General features: G+C 41.0%; 1 protein-coding gene across 1 annotated transcript in view; it reads right to left on the minus strand.

The window, feature by feature from the left end:
• Positions 1-14,973, minus strand: part of LOC117357656 (elongin-A-like) — a 108,866-nt gene that overhangs the window by 52,607 nt on the left and 41,286 nt on the right. Inside the window, 4 exon segments of the mRNA XM_033938539.1 lie at positions 213-315; positions 6,635-6,763; positions 7,321-7,453; positions 7,455-8,012. Coding sequence (XP_033794430.1) covers positions 213-315; positions 6,635-6,763; positions 7,321-7,453; positions 7,455-8,012 — 923 coding nt within the window.

Raw genomic sequence — 14,973 nt, forward strand, 5'->3', positions numbered from 1 at the left:
TCCTGCCCAATTGGGTGTTTTTATCATGCCATTGTATCGGGTGACCCAGCAGAGGCACTACTTATGTTCTTATATAGTTAGGATAGAGGAGGCCGAGACAGATTGAGGACGGAGACCACAGCGTGAGGCTCTTCTAAGTGGCAAACAGTTTGCCTACAAAAGCTCTGAAGGTCTCTGCTATGAAACAACTATAATAATAGATATTTTCTTACCTTTATTATCTGTAAAATAGGGAGGCGAAGACATAACAGCATATTCTGACAGAAATTTGGGTAGTGGAACATTAAGTAAATCTGTTAATGTTTCCATTTTGGCCTACAGATACATGGAGAGAAATAAAAAGAATATATATGTTACGAACTTTTAGCAAAGAGGCAACTAGAAAAGGCAGTTTGTATGAGCAATTCAAACTTTGTTCCTGGTCTGTAAACCAGGCCATTAGCATATTGATTTGTGTACTTAAATCACATAATCGCTAGCTATTTTTGGACTGGATTCCCCAGAAAATCTACAGACAGCATTTAGATGCTCGACAACCTGCTCAGTAGTATAGACTAGTGTTCTTCAACCTTTTGACACCTATGGACCAGTGTAAATAAAATAATTATTTTGTGGACTGGCACTGTTCCGCAGACTGGCAGTTGAAGAACACTGGGCTAAGTCATGCCAATCTCCGCCCCAGACCCTGCCCCCATAATAGTACTAATTGCAACACCATTTTTTCCATTCATTTTTCATATATAAAACAATTGTATTAACACCACATAATGGTTAACCACAAAATTAAATTACACAAAGCACACTGTATGCTTTTTAACATTCATTCTTACCAGAAAACAGATAACCCCATGCAAATGGAGGATCAAAAACTAAAAGTACTAATATTTACAAACAAACCCTAAGATGCAAGACTGCAAGCAGTACAACCCCAGAGGAAAAGAAACAAATGCATTTCTTCCCGAACAGACAGCAGATGTAAATCAATCACTAAATAAAAAACTAAAAGCATTCCCCCTATCGGTGTTGTCTCTCTCCCTCCATGCTGTGCTGTGCTGTGCCTTGCCTTGCCTTCTGGCCTTCTCCCCCCCCCCCCCCCCCCGGTGTTATCTTCGGGCTGGTCCATGGTGCGATCAACGCGGCGTCTTTGGGCTGGCTCCCTGAGTGGTGCATTGCACAAAGCTGTGGGCAATGGCTCTTGCATGTGTCCCGCGCCTCATCTGAAAGTCTTCCCTCTGATGTTGCAATGTCAGAGAGAAGGCTTCCGGTTCAGGCGCAGGACACGCGTAGGATCCTTTTCCCAGGGCTTTATGCACTGCAGCACTCAGGGAGCCGGCCCGAAGACGCCGCATTGATCGTACTGTGGACCGGCGGCTGAAAAACACTGGTATAGACCATACAAACAATGGCAACAGATATCTGATTAAAGGCATCGAGAAACAGGTATGCATTTTGCCTATAATTACACAATAAGGGGATAATGCTAGGCATGTATTATATGAAGAAAATGATTTAATATTGCATTAAAAAAATAAAGAAACGGAGATGGACACACACACACAGGACACAATACATATCAGGTGTAAATTTGTGTAAAATATCTGTGAATTCGTTGTATAAAACCTACTCAGATTTTATAAAAAGGTAGAACTGCTCCTTTGTTACCACTGCAAAAGAGCCTGCCTGAAAATTCCCACACAAAGTTACTCCTGAAAATTTATGCCAATAGAAAGCTGTGCATATGTTACCAGGTTCACACTGAAGGAACCTTCTCACTCTTGGTGTAATCCCTGTGAAGTTCCACAGGGCTCCCCTCTCTCCCTTTCACTTTTCAATGTCTACATGGCATCACTGGGACATATGCTATCTTGACTTAAAATTGAAATCTTATATATACACGCAGATGACATTACAATTATCATTCCCATAACCTCACTGACGCAAGAGACAGAACAACTCACCTCATCCTCCTCATCAAGGTAGAACAATGGACTACGCAATTTAAATTAAAACTGAACTCAGAAAAAAAACAAGATTTTCTTGGCAAGTCCTAATTACAAGATCATGAATACCTCTGAGATTAAACAGGTTAGATTACCTACTTAATTCTACTATCAAAATCCTTGGAGTCATCCTCGACAGATGCTTCACTTTTGAAGACCACAATAATGCTCAGGTTAAAAAATGTTTTTCCACCTTATGGAAACTTCGTACCATTAAACACTATTTTGACTTCCTCTCTTTTCAACTGCTAGTTCAATCTCTGATACTAAGCATCTTAGATTATTGCAATATTATATACTTGGGAATACTGTTCCCTCTAAGCTGAGCAGGAGTCCTCCACCCACAGTCTCACCAATAGAGGGTGCTGTTTTACTGTCACATTTTTCAATTGTGAGGGACAGGCAAGTTCTGCAGGACTCCAGGGAACATACCTGTCCTTAGCGACTGAAAATATTCCACCCCCTAGTGGTAGCAATGCAGCTGGAGGACACCTGTTCAGCTTAGAGGGAACACTGCGGGCCCGGGGAGTCGGTTGGGATCCTTTAAGAAAACCATCAAATGACTGAGAGTCATTCAGAATGCTACCGTCTGTCTAAAAAAAAAAAAAAAAAATCGGATCAAGTAAGCCTGTATTACAAAAAAACTACACTGGCTGCCGGTGGAAGCAAGGGTCATTTTCAAGTTTGCCTGCCTCTGCTTCAAAACCATAACAGGTTCATCCCCAGTCTACCTGTCACACCATTTTGAATTTCCAGACACCACTTGTACACGTAGGGCCGGATTCTGTATAGGACGGCCCAGGAGAGGTATCCTATACAGAATCGGGCCTACACTAAACCCCGATTCTGTAACCGGCGTCCATATTACAGACGCCGGTTACAGAATCGGGTTAGACGCGGCTGCTATACTTATCACGGCAAGGGATCTCTCTGCCGCTATTAGTATAGTGGCCGCGGCCGCCTGTCCGATTGCCGGCAGGAGGGTGCCCAAACCTATTATTAGACATAACAGTAACCATATAATTAAACTACACAAAGCACCCCCACCTTCCATATAGCATCTGCCCTCTTTCTATGCCCTTTCCAGAAACTGTGTACCCTCTCCCCTTTCATTCAGCCTGTGCACCCTCTCTCTTTTTTATAGGATTCGTTGCAGCATCATCCCTCTCCATTTTTATCTCTTTCTCTTCTCCTCCCCCCTCCTCACATTCTCTGGCATGTCTCTCCTCTCCTCCTCCCCATCCCATCCCATCCCATGGTCTGGCATCTTTCTCTTCTTCTATCTCTCCCTCCCCTCTCCCCCCTCCCCCCATGGTCTGGCATCTTTCTCTTCTTCCATCTCTCCCTCCCTCCTCCCCCCACGGTTTGGCATGTCTCTTCTCCTTTTCTCTCTCCAGATCTATTATCCTAGTCTCCTTCCCTTCTATCTTTCGCACCTCACGTTCTGGCATCCGTTTCCTTCCATTCAATCTCTCCCCTTCATACTTTTACATTTCTCTACTTTCCATTCCTCATACCCCCCAATGGTCTGGCATTTCTGTCCTCACCATTCTCTTCCATTTTTTTTTCTTCCCTGTCCCATCCCATGATCTAGCATCTGTCTCTTTTCCTTCCATCTCTCTCCCCTTCCCCTGTGGTTTGGAATGTCACTCCATTGCTTCCCTTCTCTCACAGTCTGTCATCTCTCTCCCTTCCTGGACTTTCTTCCTTTCCGACCTCCAAATTTAGCTTCCTCTTTTACCCCTCCCTCCCCCCAATCGGATGAGATATTGCTCTCCCAGTTCTCTTGTGGGAAGGGTCTCTCTTCTCTTTTCTCCTCTAGGGCAGGCTGCCACTTCCAATCTTTGGGTTACTGGCAGCTTCAATCAGCTGAATACACTGCCTTCGGTGGCCCCAGAAGATTTCCCTCAGTGTCAACTTCCTATCCCTGCTGCAGCAGCCTGACGATTACAAGTTTGATAACTTCAGTGGATTGGAGCACTGTGCAGACAATTTTTGGAGGGGGGCCATGATCCCCATGGTTCCCCCTGTTCCAACACCTATGCATATACAAAATATTACTATCTATGTATATTAACCCCCAGATTCTATATATGGTGCCTGAAATTGAGCATCCAAATTTGTAGGTAACAAACCAGTTAATATCAATAATTGGGGGCCAACAACAAAATTATTGCTATTAATTGGCACTCAATATCTGGCTCTGCACTATTCTGTAATGCATGGTGCTCCACTCCACTAGTGTGTCATTCAAAAGGGAGTGTTGAGCACGTTTGGGGTGCAGCTAACTTGGATGCCAGCATTTACACCAGATTTCAGCAGGCATAAGTCTCTTCCGGAGTCTTGTCATAGGGGAAAACACCCTCCAGGGATTCAAGACAAAGTTAGACAAGTTCCTGCTGAACCAGAACGCACGCAGGTAGGGTTTGTCTCAGTTAGGGTGCTGGTCTTTGACCAAAGGGCCAACGCATGAGCGGACTGCTGGGCATGATGGACCACTGTCCTGACCTAGTAGCGGCAATTCTTATGTTCTTAGCACCTAAACTTAGTTGTAGGTATTGGAACCAAGGGCGAGTCTATAAAGGATGCTTAGTGCTGATTTTTTTCTCTTGCCTAAACTTAGTTGTAGGTATTGGAACCAAGGGCGAGTCTATAAAGAATGCTTAGTGCTGATTTTTTTCTCTCGCTGAATTTTGAGCACTACCAAATCCTGTCCTAAGTGCCCGCAGGGTGCCTAAATACTACTCTCGTGGCACATAAGTGCCATAGAACTAGATGGAAGGAATGGCATAGTGGTTACGGCAACAGCCTCAGCATCCCGAAGTTGTGGGTTCAAATTCCATGCTGCTCCTTGTAACCCTGAGCAAGTCACTCAATCCTCCGTTGCCCCAGGTATGTTACATAGAAACATGATGGCAGATAATGGTCCATCCAGTCTGCCCATCCACAGTAACCATTATCTCTTCCTCTCTCTAAGAAATCCCAGGCTTTCTTGAAATCAGACACAGTCTCTGTCTCTACCACTTCCTCCGGGAAACTGTTCCACACATCTAACACTTTTCTGTAAAAAAAAAAAAAAAGTATTTCTTTGGACGACTCCTGAGCCTATCACCTCTTAAATTCATCCTATGCCCTCTCATTCCAGAGTTTCCTTTCACATGAAAGACTCGACTCGTGTGCATTTAAGCAACGTAGGTTTTTGCAGCCCAAATGCATGACCTTGCATTTCTTAGCATTAAATTTTAGCTGACAAACTTCAGACCATATATAGATTTTGAGCCCACCGGAACAGACTTAGATAACTTTGATAGGTATATAAATACATGAATAAATAAAAATTAATGCCGAAAAAAAATAGCGCTTAGCCCTATTCTATAAACGGTGCTCAAAGTTAGGCACCATTTATAGGACAGCGCTTGGTGTTGGGAACCATGCCTAACTTTAGGCAGGGCAATTTACACCATCTGAAATGTAGTATAAATCCTCATGCCTAAATTAGGCACAGATCCCCCTTATTCTAAAAACTCCCATGATTGCATCCCCTTTTTGGAACTACATGCACAATTAAGTGCGGTTCTTGGACCTAAATTTATTTGCATAAATTTTAATTCTAATTGGCACCAATAATTGCTTAAGGTCCGAATTGCCAGCACTAATTAGCTTGTTGTACAATTAAATTGAGCACACAAACTGGCTGCATGCCCAAATTTGTGTGTGCAGTTTTTAGCATCTTTTATAGAATGGGGGGGGATAGTGCATGTGTGCAAGGGGACACATGGGCAAGACTCCCACCTATTCATGTAATTTGTAAAATACTAAATCAGTTACATGCATGCCAGGTCTATGGCTGGTGTAACTGTGGGTACCTACATGCAAGGTGTACTAATACTGATTTACAGTGACATTCTATCATGAAACTAGGTTCCCACATACTATTATACAATAGGAACTCAATGTGCAGTATTGGATTGCCTAAATGGAGATGCCATTCATAGAACTGTCCCTATAGTGTTTAAAAAAAAAAAAAAAAAAGGTGATAAAAGCCGAGTTCCTACATTTGTGCCTGTGTAGAATGGGCAATTTTATTAAGGAACAATGCAAGTGGGGATGGAACTGTACACGTCAACCAGGGAGGAGGGGGGGAAAATAAATTAAAAAAAAAAAACAAACACCCCACAAAAAAAACTCAATAGACATTTATTAGGGAACCAATAGTCTCTAACATATATTAAATTCAGTCTGTGTTTTTAGGCCCATCAGTATTTCAGAACTGGAACCTGCCTCAGTGGTACAAGAGACATCCAGCAGATGGCACGCTTATAATATTGATGATTGCTTCCGACTGTGGTATGGGCACAATCCTAAAAAATAAGTCCCTCCCAGAATAAAGCAGCAGAATGTGAAAGTTTTGTTTTTCTTATCACTGTGAACCCCAGTTTCCAGGTTTGACACTAGCAAATCCAAGAATTCAGGCCCAGGGTAGAAAACTAAACATGAACTATGCGCTATTCTAATTAGGAAAGAAAACAAAACCTTAGAAACGCATGCTAGTGTGATCAAGATTTCAAGATTTCAAGATTTCAAGTATTCAAGATTTCAAGATTTCAAGTATTCAAGATTTCAAAACCACTTACCTTTTTGGGGGGACTCTCAAATTCGTCATCTTTGCTTATTTGTCTTTTCTCAGTTATTGCAACAGGTGTATCCTCACAGGGTAAGGAGATATTTGGTTTGTAGATCCTCAATTTCTGGCAAAAGTTTTCCTTGGACAAAAAAAAATTTTGTTTTCAAAAAGAAATATGAAAAATCGCAAATTCACAAATTCTCATAGCTGAAAATGAAAATAAGCCAAGCTTGAAATCTTTATGCCCGTTTGGAAAAGTTATGTGTGCAAGTAAAAGATTTTTATTATCTTATTCAAGGGGAAAGTTATCAACACAGGCTACCATTATGACATATTTTACCACTATCTTAACTGGAGTTAACTAGATCTCATTGTATAAAATGGGACCTAAATAACATGCATGAATGGTAGCCAACATTGTTAACTCCCCCTCCCCCCTAAATGCTACATGTAAGAATGTGAAAATTTAGTTTTCACTGTGAGCCCCAGTTTCCAGGTTTGCATTATCACTCTGTTTGACACTAGCAAATCCAAGAATTTAGGCCTAGGGTAGAAAACTAAACGCGAACTGGTCCCGTTTATTTTTTTTCTAGCTATTTTAATTAGGAAAGAAAACAAAACCTTAGAAACGCATGCTAGTGTGATCACCTTATTAAATGATAATGTAAATATATTCAAGATTTCAAAACCACTTACCTTTTTGGGGGGACTCTCAAATTCGTCATCGTTGCTTATTTGTCTTTTCTCAGTTGTTGCAACAGGTGTATCCTCACAGGGTAAGGAGATATTTGGTTTGTAGATCCTTCGGTTTCTGGGACTGTCTATCAGGATTTGTTTTCTTTCTTCTTTTAGTTGACACTTGATCATAATTAAGATAAGACTCAAAAGACATAGTAGGGGGCTCAAATTCTTCTTCATGTAACTCATTTTCACTTTTTGCATTATGACCAGGCTGAAAATTTTCTAAAGGTTCTGAGGTTTTTAGTCTAGAACGGTCTATACCAGCTTCCTTTCCCTCTTGGATTGAAGACTCTTTTTTGGTAGTATTAGAGCATGTTCTTTCTAGTGGTTTTGCTTTACTGCTATTGCCTTTACTGTCCTTATTTGAATGTATTTGATTATTATGTTGAGGTGGGTTTTTGATACCTTTACTACTGTGTTTTTTACTATGAAGTGCTGCTCCAGGATCTTTAGTGGTATGTTTATCTTGTCTACAACCATTTTTATTCTCATTGGCTCTAGAACGTTTTTTGTAGTCTTTTGAAGGTTTTTCCGATGCTTGTGCCATTTTATTGGAGAGATTCTCCTGCTTGGAACTGGATGCATTGTTTATCTTATCAGCTGAAAGCTTTTTCCTTTTTTCTAGTTTAGGTTTCTCTCTTTGCCCACTGAAATGCAAATATTAAAATTCAACCATGAGCAAGATAGAAATGTTAATAATCAACTAATAGTGACATCCGAATACATTAAGACCTAGTGAATGCCTAGCAGCTCTACAATAATTAAAGCAATGCCTTAGTATATGCAGTGTACTCCACTATATAATCATTTATTTTTATATACTTGATGTAAACTTCCTTCCAAAGACCTCTGTGACATCACCAGGGGCTCAAAAGCTTTCGCTGCCTCATGGCTTTACTTGTCCATTCATCATTGATCACTATTTAAATAAATTAAACCTTATATACAGTATTTCATACTTTTTCACACAACTTTTTATATACTTTATTTTAGTAAGCAACTGTTACTTAGCCTTGTTATGTGAAAAAGTATGAAATACTGTATAAGGTTTAATTTAATAAGTGACCAATGACGAATTGACATGTAAACAAACAGAAAAAGTCAAGCGAGATGTCTATAATCCAGTGTTTTTCAACCTTTTTTGGGCAAAGGCACACTTGTTTCATGAAAAAAATCACAAGGCACACCACCATTAGAAAATGTTAAAAAATTTAACTCTGTGCCTATATTGACTATATATAAAGTAATTCTCTTGAATAGGAATCAAATAAACACAAAGAAAGTATTTTATAATTACTTTATTATGAAATATTAAGTAAACAGAATAGTGAAAAATTATAAAATACTTTATTCAGTGCGAAACCTGGGCCTGTTTGGCTGAACACAAAGCTGATATTCTGGCTGGAATCGGAAGAAAGACACACACGTAGCTCTTCGTCAACAGCTCTCAGTCTCTCTCTGTATTTGGTTTTTATAGCATACAAAAATAGACAAATATACCCTCCATCCTTTTTATTAAACCACAATAGCAGTTTTTAGCGCAGGGAGCTGCGCTGAATGCCCAGCACTGCTCTTGACGCTCATAGGCTCCCTGCGCTATAAACCACTATTGCGGTTTAGTAAAAGGTGACCATATTGTAAAATATAGACAGCAGATATAAATTCAGAACTGTGCATAGTAAGTGAAGGGAAGTTTTCATCTCTGGGAATTTACCCAGTTAACTATTAAGTTATTTGGGCAAATTCCTTTGAAAACTGTGGTAATACTGCCTCCACTTTGCTAAATTTAAAATAAAATCATTTTTCCTACCTTGTCTGGTGATTTCTGGTTGCACTTTCTTCTTCTGACTGTGCATCCAATCTTTCTTCCCTTCTATCAGCCTGTATGCTTTCTCTCCTCCACATCTCATTCCCTCCCCAACTTTTTCTTCCTCTCTCCCTGACCTTTCTTTTTTTCTGTTTCTCTTCTTTCCTTCTGTTTCCCTGCCTGCCCCCTTTCTTTCTTTCTCCCTGCCGTTCCCCAAGCCACTGCCACTGCTGCTGCCATCGGGGAACAGGACCTACCAATGGATAACAGGCCCCAAAGCCGATGCCGACGCATGCTCTCCCTGACGTCAATTCTGCAATCGGAGAGGAAGTTCCGCCCAGCCAGGCAGCGATTGGCTGGCCCGAACTTCCTCTCCGACTGCAGAATTGACGTCGGGGAGAAGAAGACTTATCGGCTCGATAGATTAGATCGCCAAGACAAAGTGAGTCCTGGGTGATCGACTCACTTTGCCTTGGCGAGCTACTGGCGCCCCTGCCTCGGGCCCCCTGTCAGCTCCGGGCCCCTGAATGCAGGACTGGTAGTACTGCCCTGATGGCGGCCCTGCGGCACACCAGGCAACATCTCGCGGCACACTAGTGTGCCGCGGAACAGCGGTTGAAAAACACTGCTATAATCAACCAAAAGTTACATTTATTTGCATTAAAAAGTCCCAATGTAGTTACTTGACTTGGAAACAAATCTTAAAAATTAAGGGCTCCTTTTACGAAGGCGAGTTAGGGCCTTAACACGTGGAATAGCGCGCACTAAAATGCCATGTGCTAGCTGCTACTGCCTCCTCTTGAGCTAGTCAGGTGTGCGAGCTAAAACCGCTAGCACACCTTCGTAAAAGTATCCCTAAAAGTCCAGACTAGGATCCCAGTTTTGGCAATCTGGAATGCCTTCCTCAGGGGACAAACATTTAATTTGGTATAAAGTAGAGCTTAATTTGTGCCTGAAACACTGTTCCACCTCTTCTTTTCAGACTCCAAAGCAAAAGGAGAATTCTGCTCCATCCTCTTCCTTCCAGGCAGCTTCCAGGAAGGAGGAAGGGAGGGCGTTAACCTTGACTCAAATGTCATTATCCAAATGCCCTCCCCTTCTCTGCCCTGGAAGCTTCTGGAGCAGAATTCTCCTTTTGCTCATTCCAGAGCTTCCTTTCTAATAAAAAAAAACTCAACTCATGTGCCTTTACGCCATATCTCCTCCTTCTGCCTTTTCTCCAAAGCTTACATATTGAGATCTTTAAGTCTGTCCCCAAGAACACGTACCATTTTAGTAGCCTTCCTCTGGACTGACACCATCCTTTTTATATATTTTGAAGGTGTGGCCTCCAGAATTGTACACAATATTCTAAAAGAGGTCTCACCAGAGTCTTATACAAGGGCTTCAATACCTCCTTTTTCCTACTAGCCATACCTCTCCCTATGCAACCTAGCATCCTTCTAGCTTTTGCTGTCACCTTTTCAACCTGTTTGGCCACTTTAAGATCATCGCACAATCACACCCAAGTTCTGCACTTCTGTCGTGTACATAAGTTCTTCATCCCCTAAACTGTACTGTTCCCATGGCCTTTTGCAGCCTAAATGCATGACCTTGCATTTCTTAGCATCAAATCTTAGCTGCCAAATTTCAGACTATTTTTCAAGCTTCTCCAGGTCTTTCTTCTATGTTATTCACACCATCCAGCGTGCCCACTCTATTGCAGATTTTGGTGTCATCTGCAAAGAGGCAAATCTTACCCGACAGCCCTTCAGCAATATCATTTATAAAAATGTTAAAAACAGGCCCAAGAACCAGAATCTTGAGGCACACCACTGGTAACATCCCTTTTCTTAGAGCGATCTCCATTGATCACTATCCTCTGTTGCCTTCCACTCAACCAGTTCCTGACTCAGACCATCACTTTGGGGCCCACCCCAAAAGCAATCAGTTTATTTATTAGACGTCTGTGTGGAACACTGTCAAAGGCTTTGCTAAAATCTAAATACACCACATCTAGTGCACTCCCTCTATCCAATTCTCTGCTCACCCAGTCAAAGAAATCAGCTTTGTCTGACAAGACCTACCTCTAGTGAATCCATGTTGCCTCAGGTCCTGTAATCCACAAGATTCCAGAAACTTGGCCATTCTCTGTTTTAAAAGCGTTTCTCTATTAATTTGCTTACCACAGAAGTCAGACTTACCAGCCTGCAATTCCCTACTTCTTCCTTACTTCCACTTTTGTGGAAATGGACCACATCTACCCTTCTCCAGTTCTCCAGATCATACCAGTTGATTCCTTCAAGTATCTAGAGGTCCTAATCGACTCAAAACTTTTGCCCCACAAATATCACATATAAGCAAAATGAGATTCTATACACTTTGCTAATTGCGTTCAGTAAGGCAACCATGTTATTTTCATGGACTTATCCTTTCCCTCTTAACAAAACTGGGTTATTGTAATACCATTTATGCTGGTATTACATCAACCCACATCAACACTGAAAAAATTACAATCAATTCAAAATACAGCAATTAGGTTATTACATCATTAGGTTATTACATCTGACCGTTATTCCCCTCCTAAAGAGCAAACACTGACTTCCTACATAACAAAGATCACCTATAAAATATTACATTAGTACTTTTAAGACATTTAAGTTGGGATTCCTAGACTACTTAGCCACCCTCACAATTCCTTACACTCTACCACATGTCCTTCAATCCCTAAACTATTATTGGTTAATCCTCCCTGGCCCTAAACAAGCACATCTTGCATCTACCAGACAGACACTGTGCATTCTTCTTTCTAGCCTCGTTTACTTGGAACATGCTGCCACTATACATCCATAATATTTTCTGAATGACGGAATTTAAAGCTTAAAGCTCAGCTCTTTGAACAAAGCTTTCAACACCTAACCCTCATCCCTGATAGGGGTTTGTGCCAGGACCACTGCTTTTTAACATATTTATCAATGATCTAGAGATGGAAATAATTAGTAAGATAATTTGCTGCTGACACAAAGTTGTTCAAAGTTTTTAAATCGCAAGAGGACCTAGGGAGACTGGACATTAAAATGGCAGATGACATTTAACGTGAGCAAGTGCCAAGTGATGCATGTAGGAAAGAGGAACCTGAACTATAACTACGTGATACTAGGTTCTATGTTAGGAGTCACTTTCCAGGAAAAGGATCTAGGTGTCATTCTTGAGGATATATTGAAACTCTCAGCTCAATGCGTGGTGGCAGTGGCTAAGAAAGCAAATAGAATGTTAGGAATTATCAGGAAAGGAAAACAAAAAGGTGAAAATTTTATAATGCCTTTCTATTGCTTTATGGGAAGCCACATCTCTAATATTGTGTGCAATTCTGGTCACCATATCTCAAAAAAAGATATAGTGGAATTAGAAAAGGTACAGAGAAGGATAAAAGGAATGGAAGGACTTCCCTATGAGAAAAGGCTAAAGTGGCTAGGGCTCTTCAGCTTGGAGAAGAGACAGCTCAAGGTTGATATGATAGAGGTCTATAAAATACTGAGTGGAATAGAATGGGTAGGTGTGAATCACTTGTTCATCGTATGCCCTCTAGACTCAAGTACTAGATGTAAAACAAAAGAAAATATTTCTTCACTTAATGTATAATTAAACTTTGGAATTTGTTACCAGAGAATGTGGTGAAATCAAGTTAACTTAGCAGGGTTTAAAAAAAAAAAAAAGATTTGAATAATTTCTTTAAGTCCATAGGCCTATTATTGAGATGGCTCAGGAAAATCCACTGCTTATTCCTAGGATAAGCATCATAAAATCTGTTTTACTACTTGGGCTCTAGCTAGGTACCTGGGTTGGCCACTGTTGGAAGCAGGATACTGGGCTTGATGGACCTTCAGTCTGTCTCAGTATGGCGATTCTTATGTTCTTGATTCCCCTCTTTGTGGTAATGTATTCCTTTAAAGATATACAATGGTTTGAGTACTCTATAGAGAGTTGCGTGGGGACAGAAATCCCACCCATCCCCACCAAGAACCTCTCCGTCCCCACCCATCTCCGCAAGGAATTACCTCATCCCCGCCCGTCCCCATAAAAAGCAGCAATTACTTCTGACAGGATCATCAATTCCACATTTCTTTTGTGTTTGCGCTGCTGTTTTCCTTGTGGAATCTCTTTGGTGGAACCCTTTTTGTGTTTTCTGTTCAGGTAATTAACTTATAAACCCCCTCTTTTACTAAGGCTGACGTGTCCATTATATTATATGAATGAACCCTGCTTCCAAAGCCTTCCATCCCCGTGGGAATCCCGTGGGCCAGAGGGGGGTCCCTGTGGGAGTCCCGTGGGTTAGGGGGGATTCCTGCAGGAATCCGACGGGATTCCCATGATCCCCGTGCAGACCTCTAGTACTCTAGTCTGATTGTATTCTATCCCTTTGTGTGGTTGTGCACTGTCCTATCATATTGTAGTTTTCTCCTCATTAAATGCTTAGATTTTACACCAATCTGCTCTGTATGTCAATATTGGTGGTATAACAAGTCTTAAGTTATAAATTAAATCACTTCCAAAATTCAAGAGTGCTTTAAAAACTTTTTTTTTTTTTTGTCCAGGCCTTGAATAGTCCCTAGAAACCTGGATGGAGGCAAGCAGTATTAATTAGAAGGTAGGTGCCTAACACTTTGAGCTAGGTATCTACTCTAAGGCACCTGCAAGAATGTAGGTGTGGTTAGGGGGCAAATGAAGTACATGTTTTGCATTTAGGGGTAGATTATGGGCATGTTTGACTTAAGTGCACTCATTTAAGCCAAGAAAACTCTGGCAGAGTGTGAAATTCATTAAAAATCCAGTAAAATTGATATTAAAAAATGGAAAACCTGCATGTGCAAATATGCATACTAGGTCTCTCCATAAAATCTTGTGAATTAGAAGTGTGTGCCTATAAAACTAACCCCCTTTTCTACGAAACCATATTAGTGTTTTTTAGCACAACTTTCTGTGCTATAAAACACTAATATGGTTTCGTAGAAAAGAGGGAACTCAATGAGCGTTGGGAGCAGCACAGGCCATTCCGTGCGGCTCTCTGCGCTATAAACCGCTAGCACGGTTTCGTAGAAGAGGGGGTAAGTGATTCTGCTATTAGAGTGAAAATTATACTCAGCATTAAATACAAATTTTAAACAGCAAAATAGATCAGCCATTTTCAAGACATGGTGATTGAGGATAAAATGGAAACCAAGGATGGGTTGAAATAAAGATTAACAATTTCAAAACATAGGTTAATGATTTAAATTGTGCAGCCTGTAATTCAAGAAGAATGTTTGATAGAATACAATAAACTACCACAAGAAATTGCTTCCGCCTTTGAAAAAACAGCAACCTTGGACTATAGTCCAGTCTCTTAAATGAGGTAACCCTCTGCAGCCGCTGTAAGAATCTTATTGAAAATACAGCATTCATAGACCCCTGTGAAAGTTCACTAGATTCTCCAGGAGGAGAGATACTTAAGAGCATCTTTTTGTGGTACAGAGAAACAAAAAAGTGTTTGATTCCAGCTAAGCATCTTTAGTGTACTATGATAAACAGTTTATTCAGGAAATATTTTTTCACTCAGAAGTTAAGATCTGAAACGTCTTGCCAGAGGCTGTGGTACAGCAGTTAATATATCTGGGTTTAAAACAGGTTTCCTTGAGGAAAAGTCCATAGTCTGCTATTGAGTCAGGCGTGGGGGAAGCCACTGCTTGCCCTGGGATTAGTAGCATGAAATGTTGCTATTTGGGTTCTTACCAGGCACCTGTGACTTGGATTGGCCACTATGGACACAGGATACTGGACAAGAT

This window comes from Geotrypetes seraphini, chromosome 3 (genome assembly GCF_902459505.1).
Source record: "Geotrypetes seraphini chromosome 3, aGeoSer1.1, whole genome shotgun sequence".
NCBI lineage: Eukaryota > Metazoa > Chordata > Amphibia > Gymnophiona > Dermophiidae > Geotrypetes > Geotrypetes seraphini.